Genomic DNA, 8,926 nt, shown 5'->3' with positions numbered 1-8,926 from the left:
GGGTTTCTATTCTATTCCATTGGTCTATGTGTCTGTTTTTGTGCCAAAAGACATGTATTTAAAATAGATTGCTTTTAAGATAATTTCTCTACAATAAAATCTCTCTCCTCCCCCCCTCCCCCGAAGATGGGAAAGAGTACTAAATGAAACCAGGTTGACCACATAAGAAAGTTTGGAAAGTTCTGAAGAACAATAATAAATGGGATGCAAAACCCTCCTGATCATCATGTGGGTTGTTCCTGAAGGGCAACTTAGATTAAAATAGTTTATGACCATTTCTATAAATTAGTCATCAAAAAAAACCCCATACACTTAAAGTCTGTTAATGATGCAGAATATATCACTATATGAGATCATAATGGCTGTAGGTTGTAGTGACTTAGTAAACCACTCAGGAAGGACACATGAGGACTCTTAGATGTACAGAAAATAAGAATCAATATAAATATTATGGTTATCTTAATATTTTAAAGTTAAGACTGTAGCAAAATACATGATATCTATGTTCTTTTCTGTAAAGTGCACATTGTGTTCTTGTGGTATTATTAGATTAATTTCTTTATTGAAAAAGGAAATATAATTAGATACTGGATTCAAGACCTGTCTCCCCATCTCTCCTGATTCTTCAGTCCCTCTCTCCTTTTTCTTGCTCTGCTTTTGTATATAGATGTGATCAACTCTCACCATTGCCCTCCTGTCCTGTCCTTCAAAGAATCCGTCCCTAGATCCTGATACCTTTTAAGGTATTTTGTCCAAGCACTCTGCTCTTCATCCTTAGTAAGATTAACGATGGCTCTTAATTGTTTCGGGGACCCAACTTGTTTATTTTCTTTTCATGTTAGTTACCCTTTCTTTTTTCATACTATATGGTGATTGCTTACAGGGTACTCCTACTTCTCTGACCATTCCTCCTCAGTCTCTTTTCCACTTTACTCTGCTTATTCCTTAAATGTTGGGATCCCCTTTCCTCCAATATCATTCTTTGCCCTCTTTCTCTACTCCAGGGGTCTATGAACTACCCAAAATTGAAAGCAAATTTTTGTGTTTTATGATAGGATATATTTTCCTCCTTGGGAGAGTGTCTGTAGCTTTCATCAAATTCTCAGAAAGGTCCTTGGCTCTTTTTAACAAGGTTAAGTGTCCCTGCCCTCACACTCTGCTTGGGTTATTTCATCCTCTTCTTTGCCTATAACCACCCTTTTTATATGCCAGCCACTCCCGAGTCATTTACAAGGGAAAAAGACCACAGGGGGGAAAGAAGGAGAAGGAGGAGGAGGAGGAGGAGGAGGAGAAGGAGAAGGAGAAGGAAGAAGAAGAAGAAGAAGAAGAAGAAGAAGAAGAAGAAGAAGAAGGGGAGGAGGAGGAAGAAGAGAAGAAAAAAGAAACCAAGATTCAAAGAAATGTTGAAGAATCAGAACAAGAAGAAATTGCAGTGTAAATATTGTTTCCAGCTCAGTTTATTCAATCCCGTTGAGGAACAGTACACTGAATGTTAGGCGTGCGTTGGCAGGGTCATTACTCCAGTTTGTCAGAGGAAAACCCCCAGGAGGAATCGGGTGAAACCAAGGCCGTGTGCGCAAACAGCCTAGTTGCTAGTGGCGGAGAAGGCGCACCCAGCTCCTAGGGTGGAGACAGGAGAGTACCAGAGTGAAAACCACAGCAGCCGTACTGCCCACAGCTACAGCGAAGCGAGACCGGGCTCTACTTTCACTGAGTCGAGCCAGAAACCCCGCCCGGCACCCAGCGCACCTTTGACGGACATCCAGTTTAATCAACCATCTTCCAGGTCACTATAAACACTCCTTACTCCTCCCGCCTATCGTTTCTTTCTCCAAGCCAATCAGAGGAGTGGGTGGGATCGTCCCTGGTGGATTCCAATTTTTTTTTTTTAAAAAGGGTGGACTGTGCGCCGCGTTCCGGCTGGGGGAAAAACACCTCCAAAGCTGGGGGGGTGGAGCTCCTGTTATGGGCACCCAGATTGGCCAATGAAGTGCCCCCGCCGCTCAAAGGCCCGCCCACCGAGATGGGCGGGGCACGCGTGGTGCCCGGCCAATGGCGGCGGGGCGGACGGAGGTTGAGCCGCCGTGGGTAGGGTTAGTGTGAGAGGTGCGGCGGGGGAGGTAATGATGATGGTGGCGGAGGAGGAAGGCGGGGGAGGGGTTGCTGGGCACTGAGCAGCGGCTCTGGCAGGGTTTTGTAGGGTGGGGGACGGTCGCGGGGCGACTGCGTCCGGGAGGGGGCGGGCGTGAGGCGCGCCGTCCGCCTGAGGGGCTGCAGACCCCGGCTCCCGCGAGCGCCGCGGCTGGCTCGGCTGTTCCATGTGGCTCCGGCGGGGATGGAGGACTCGGTGGCGGCGGCGGCGGCTGCTGCTGCGGCGGCGACGGAGGAGCGGCGCTGAGGAGGGAACGGGGCCAGACTCAGCCAGACAGCGGGATTAGAGGTGTGAGGAGGGGGCGGGAGTGGACGTTCGGCGGGGACGGGGCTCGGGGACCGGGCTGGGGTCTTCAGGCATCGCCTGGGTGACAGGGACCGTGGGCGAGCTACCGCCTGCCACCGCTGTGGGGCAGGGGTCTGGGCTCTGTGCGTGAGAAGAGGAGGCTCTAGAGGACTGTTCCCTTCGGATGGGGGAGGGAGGCACCGCACCCCATACTGTGCACTTGCCCCGCTGGTCATTGCTTCACGCCCAGGCAGGAGTTTCCATTTCCCTCCGGTTGGCAGCAAAGGTGGAGAGCCCAAGTGGCCTGGAGCCCGGACGTTGCCCTCCCTCTGCCTTGAGATTTCCCTCCACTCCTCTTTTCCCATCCATTTCCCTCCTCTGACTGAACAACAGCATTCCTCCTTGCTCCTTAATTTGTTCCAAGCACATATTCAAAGACTGGAGGCTATTAATTATCGGCTGAAAAACAAAGTTTATTTAAAAATGTTCCATTCCTCCCTCTGACTGCCGGTGGACATTAAACAGCATCCCTAGACTTTCCCGCTCTGCTCGCCCTTCTGTGATGCTAGGAGGGGGAGGCAGGGCCCCGACTTGCGTTTCTCGATTGTTGTTGATGCTAATTACCTGATGTGTTGCTCTACGTCTTCGGTGTGAATTGTAATTTCTTCCTTGACGTCTTGCATCCTTGATGTTACTGGCTTTTGAGGTTGGTGTTTTGTTTCATTGTTTGAAAAACATGCGGAGAACTGAGGTTGTCTGTTGCAGTGTTATCTAACCTGGGTGGTTAGTCACTCCTCAAGCTTCTCTCATATATTTCTCTTTGTTTTGCTTTTCAGTCCTCCAGAATACACATAATATAGCCCCTGAGGTGGAATGGTGATGTCTTCATGAGGGAACCTCCTCTCATTCATCCTGTCATGTGTATCATACTGTTCTTGACTGGGCCATTCATCTAAGATGGGATTTACCCTGTGAAACAGGGAGAAGACTTATGGACCCCAAACATCATTTCAAGTCGTAGTTGAGTTTTTTTTTAAAGTACAGACATACATGCAAAGCTCCTTTCCTTTGGGCCCTCTGCTTTGTTAAAGCTGCTGTGTTGCTAACCCAGAACTGCTCAAGTGACTGCTCATCATGGCTTCAGTTTGGAAGAGACTGCAGCGTGTGGGAAAACATGCATCCAAGTTCCAGTTTGTGGCCTCCTACCAGGAGTTGATGGTTGAGTGTACCAAGAAATGGTAAGACATGTCTGGGGGTAGAGTTTCCTGTGTTGTGGCCTAAACTCCCTGTGGCCTAAACTCTGATTCTTCTGACAGCAGATTTACCTTTCTGTAGTGCACGAGTGTGTACAAGCTGTGCAGGGTACAGATTACTCTAACAAGTATTGTGGTATGCACTGTTGCTGCTGGTACCATCCCTATGGGTTTTAATTATTGCACTTTAGTATGGCTTAGAGGACTAACTGTGAGAGCTTACTAAGTACAGTTGATTTGGTCTTGAGGTCTTTCATCATTAGTGTTAGCAAAACTTTGATTTTTTTATAATTTGAAGGAGGTTTAAAGAATGACTATTGAATATTGTAAACATGCATATGTTTTATTGTAACCTGTACGTGTTTTAATATGGAAATCTATATTCCTTTGGGGTGGTGATGATCGATTTTATTTTGTTCTTGATTTTTCATTTTTCTTGGCTTAAAATAAATAATTTTTCATTATTTGAATAATGTAATGCTAGCCCATACAACCTTAGAAATTCTTTTGTTATATGCTTAGTCAGGCAACTGTATTTTATTTTAATTGCCTAATGGGATACATTTCTTGGCCAGACTTAAGGAAGCAATTAGTAGTGCTGGCCTATGATTTGCTTCTTTCTACTTGAGCAAAGTAAATTTAGGGCTTTCTTTTCACTGCTTTGAATGGTAAGCAAGAATTCTTATTTAGTAAGTGAAAAAGAGTTAATCTGAAGCAAATGGTCCTTTGGGTTTTGATTTATTTCAGTGTTTATGTAGTATTATTGCTACATAAGTCTATTTCATTGTCCACAAGGACTGTAATCTCACATCTGTATTACCTTTCGTTTTGACATCCTTTTTATTCCATGAAAGAAATAACTTGCTCTATTCTAGAACTCTTATAGCATATTTGAATATTTGGAAACTAGTTTCCGAATGTTTTTTTCTTGAACTTGTAAGAAATGTTATTTTATATGCAATTCAAGAAATGCATGCACTAATTACCTACTTTACACTAGGCACTGTGGCTTGAGAGTTGAATATGACATAATCCCTACCCTCAAGGAGCTCACAGTCCATGGTGATGACAGTCGTGTAAATAACTTCACTCTGATAGGAATAGTAATACAAATATGTATGATGTAGGGATTTTCATCTGTCTCCATCATTTAACAGTTGGTATGCTTGGGGGCAGGTTATTTATTTCTCTGTGATTTAGTTTCCCTATCTGCAAAAGAAATAATGGTACCGTTTCATAGGAGAGATTATTGTGAAGATTAAATGAGTTAATACCTGTAAACTGCTTGGAACAGTGTCAGGCACATAGTAAATGCCCAGTAAATTCTATTATTACTTAACAAAGTTGGCAGTGGAGGAAATAATTCTTTAAGAGAAGAGGGTATGGTCTCGGGATGGCTTCCTGGGATCTGAACTGGGTTTTGAAAGATTCATAGTAGTTGGCCAGAAAGCCAAGGGAGAAGAAATGAAGGATATTCTAGCCTGAAGCAACAGCCTATGCAAAAGCTTGGAGGAATTGAATAGCATGGGATGTGCTGGAAATTCAAGCAGTGTATTTTGATAATAATGGGGCTTAAAGTGCAGGATAGGGGGAGTGCAGTGGGATATGATGCTTGAAAGGCAGGCAGGATTCCAATCATGGAAAGTTAAGTGCTTGGACCATTATATGTGGCCTGGACTTTATTCTGTGGGTGATGGGTGGGGGGCATAGTAAAAAGTTTTGAGCGGAAGATACATTAGGTTTGCATTTTGGAAAAATCACTTGGATAATAGTGTGGAGCAGGTATCATAGTGGAAAGGGTAACTGGAGGCAGCAATGTCAGGGTAGCTGTTGCAGTAGGTAAGGTGAGGAAAAAGGCTAAGACTAGGGCAGTGCAAAGGAAATAGAATAGACTGGAGGAACACTTAGGACACCAGATAGATAGGACTTGATGGTCATTTCAGTCAGGAGTCTGGAACAGATGGGGATGAAGGAGAGGGAAAGGCCTAGATTGACACTCAGGTTTCTGGTTTGGAAGACTGGGTACTGGTAACCAAACTAGGGAATGAGGAAGATCCTCATTGTATTTTTTAACTGGGCAGTATACTGGGAGTATCACCTTTATGATGGTTAAATTTGAGTCTTTTCTTAAGGGATGTAGAACACATCAGGTGATTCTTTAGTTACAAAATCAGTTTCTTGGGGTGCCTGGGTGGCTCAGTCGGTTAAGCATCTGATTCTTGATCTTGACTCAGGTCATGATCTCATGGTTCATGAGATAAAGCCTCATGTGGGGCTCCGCACTGGCAGTGTGCAGCCTGCTTGGGATTCTCTCCCATCTCTTTCTCTGCTTCTCCCCTGCATGCACTCTCTTTCTCTCAAAATAAACATTAAAACGTCCACAAAAAACAAAATCAGTTTCTTCCCTATAGTTTGCAGCATCGCTAATTTTTTTTCCCTTGAGAAGTGTGTAAGTTATTGTTAATGTGTCTCAATGTGAACGAATGAAAATTTAACTTGATTACAGATGAATAGATGGCTTGATCATTTTTAGGGATGGCCATTATGGTATACCTATTAAATTAGGTCTTTATGGTAGGAAATGGCTTTAACACTAGAAATATTTGGATGTTCTAGACTTTTCAATTTTATAGTAGTCACATGGAAGGTAAACAAGTGTTGAGAGGATAAGAAAATAGATCTGGTATAGGGAAGAAGGAATAAACTATGAAAAGAACAGATAGCATTCCATTGGGATTGCGTCTTTGGAGGTAACCTATGTATATAGGTTCTATTGCCTTTTAGAACCTTCTTATTTAAAATGTTTTCTGAGAAGTAGGAGCATTTGCAACACCTGGGACCACCTGCTGACTTTCAGACCTTGCCCTAGACCTACTGAGTCACACGGTATGCATGTTAAAGTTTAAGAAGCAGTATTTTCTTTTAGAGGGTGGGGGGAGAGAATCATAAGCAGGCTCCACGCTCAGTGTGGAGCCAGACGCATGGCTCAATCCCATGACCCTAGGACACTTAACCAACTGAGCCACCTAGGCACCCCAAGAGCCAGTATTTTAAAATAATGTTTTCAACCTTACCAAGTGTCCTCATGACTCCAGGATAAAGTATATTAAAAATACACTGACTTCTGCATGAATTTGAAACTCAAGGAATAAAGATGAAACTTGAGATTAGGGGGTCATGGGAATCAGGATATGTTTTTCAAGGGAGAATGTGTTATTTCTGTGATTAAGGCAAGGAGAATGTTTCCCCTGTTCTGTTGTCATGGCCATACGGTATGAGCCTGGACATGCCAGATAACAGGATGAAGGTAAGAATTTAAGGATCTTTTTTTAGATCTAGGCCATGAGCAAACTCACAGTACTTTACCTTTGATCAAAGGATGGGTTCTATAGATTAGAGGATTTGGGGCTTCTGCTTTCTCAAAGTTCTTTTCTCTCTTGTCTTACAATATTTCACCTTTGCTCTGGCTGGTGGGGTGTGAGTCCACTTCCTGATTCTTTCATGGTGTAGTGGTTCTAGAACTTAGGTCAAGAACAAAAACCTGAATGACTTTTATTCATCTTAGAGAAGGGCACTATACTGTCAGGTCCTATTCCTCATCACCCCTTGATTGCTACATAGAGGCTCTAGCAAATTTGGAGATGTTAAGGGTTTATATCTCCTACTTTTATTATTGTTCCCAAGTCATTTAATTATTAATCTCACTTAATTGATGAAGCTGTGAGACTGGCCACTGGAGATGAGTTTGAGGGAAAGAGACTGTGCTGTCTTTTTTCTTAGTTTATTTCTTATTTGGTTCTTTCATCATTTGTAGGCTTTTAGATTCTGAGGAAAGTCTTCACTGTATGAGCTCTCAGCAGTTATTCAGGTATTTAAGGAAACTACTTGAAAGTTGGCAAGTTGTGGTTATGATAATTTAGGTTACAGAACTCAGTTGTGGTAGGAGCTCCCCAATACATGATGTGAACCATTATGTATGAGCATATATTGTATTTTGTGTGTGTGTCTATATCATCTACATATATGAATATATTTTATCTAGGTTTTTATTTTATTTAATTCTTAGTTATGGCATTCAAAAAGTACTTAAACTACTATAAACTTTTCCAAAAAAGGCAGAAATACATTTGCTTCTGGTTTTCCATGTCATGTAAAGATTCCTTTTTTCTGTTTTTAAATATATATTTAATTATAATTTATTTTAAAAATAGGTAATATGATCACATGGCTCAAAATTCTAGAGGTACAAAAACTCTGTGTGTGTGTGTGTGTGTGTGTGTGTGTGTGTGTGTAGTATGTATGTATGTATGTATCCCTGAAAGTAACTTCTCATTTTCTTCATTGCTTTATACCTCTTTGTGATCTCAGGATTTGAAAAGTTAAAAAAAAGCAGTCCTTCCTAGTGCTTAAGTTTGTGATGCTGGCCTATTAGATAAAATGTAAACTCCTAATCTGATGTTCCAGGCTTTCTGTAACTGATCCAGTTTAGTTTTCCAGTTGGACATTGGAATGTTGCATGTACTTTAAGTATTGACTTGAGTTTATGAAGGCCAAATTACATTAGTAAATACTCATTCAGACCCACTTCTTTGGATGGCTTCAGCAAGCATTTCTCTGTTGACCATTTAATGGAGTGAGTTAGAAATACATCAGCTTTTGTGTAAAGAACCACCTTTGGAAGTACATTTAAAAAAAAAAGAAAAAATAATTGGACACAAGTTTGTTTTAGTGTGTTTTAGGAGTGTATAGAAGACCATTGTGTCTGGAAAACAGTAGAACAAAGAAAGGATGATAAAGAGGTGACGTCTGAGAGGTAGGTAGGCATTAGATAATGTATGGCCTTGAGCGCTTTTGGATTTTAAGTATAGGAAACCATTGGAGAAGTTTGGGCAGGGAAGCGATATAATGTGATAAACATTTTAAAGAGATTATTCTGGGGGTGTCTGGGTGGCTCAGTTGGTTGAGCATCTGACTTTGGCTCAGGTGATGAGTTTGAGCCCTGTTTTGGGCTGTCTGCTGTCAATTCAGAGCCTGGAGCCTGCTTCAGATTCTGTGTCTCCATCTCTCTCTGTCTCTCCCTGCTTTCTCTCTCTCTCTCTCAAAAACAAATAATCATTAAAAATTTTAAAAAACAAGATTATTCTGGATGCCTTGTGGAATACGAATTGTCATGAGTAAAAATGAAAGCAGGGATACTAATTAGGAGGCTGTTGCAGTAGTCCAAGTAGCAAGGAGG

The 8,926-nt window shown here is 42.2% G+C and overlaps 1 protein-coding gene across 10 annotated transcripts in view; it reads left to right on the top strand.

The window, feature by feature from the left end:
- The window catches only part of EHBP1 (EH domain binding protein 1), a 364,778-nt gene that overhangs the window by 30,162 nt on the left and 325,690 nt on the right, over positions 1–8,926 (top strand). For 3 of the 10 annotated variants that reach the window (XM_040458296.1, XM_040458292.1, XM_040458293.1), the window contains exons 1-2: positions 2,248–2,440; positions 3,274–3,675. The exons of 1 other annotated variant lie outside the window; for it this stretch is intronic. In XM_040458296.1, coding sequence (XP_040314230.1) covers positions 3,572–3,675 — 104 coding nt within the window. In that variant the 5' untranslated portion in view covers positions 2,248–2,440; positions 3,274–3,571. Of the gene's footprint in view, positions 1–2,097; positions 2,121–2,246; positions 2,441–3,273; positions 3,676–8,926 lie in introns of those variants that run through there. 6 more of the 10 variants (XM_040458290.1, XM_040458286.1, XM_040458288.1 and 3 more) reach the window with 4 other exon arrangements.

The sequence above is a fragment of the Herpailurus yagouaroundi genome, unplaced genomic scaffold, assembly GCF_014898765.1.
Source record: "Herpailurus yagouaroundi ecotype Mexico unplaced genomic scaffold, PumYag 221, whole genome shotgun sequence".
Classification (NCBI taxonomy): domain Eukaryota; kingdom Metazoa; phylum Chordata; class Mammalia; order Carnivora; family Felidae; genus Herpailurus; species Herpailurus yagouaroundi.
The sequence above is the reverse complement of the archived record's forward strand: the minus strand, read 5'-3'. Positions and strand labels throughout refer to the sequence as shown.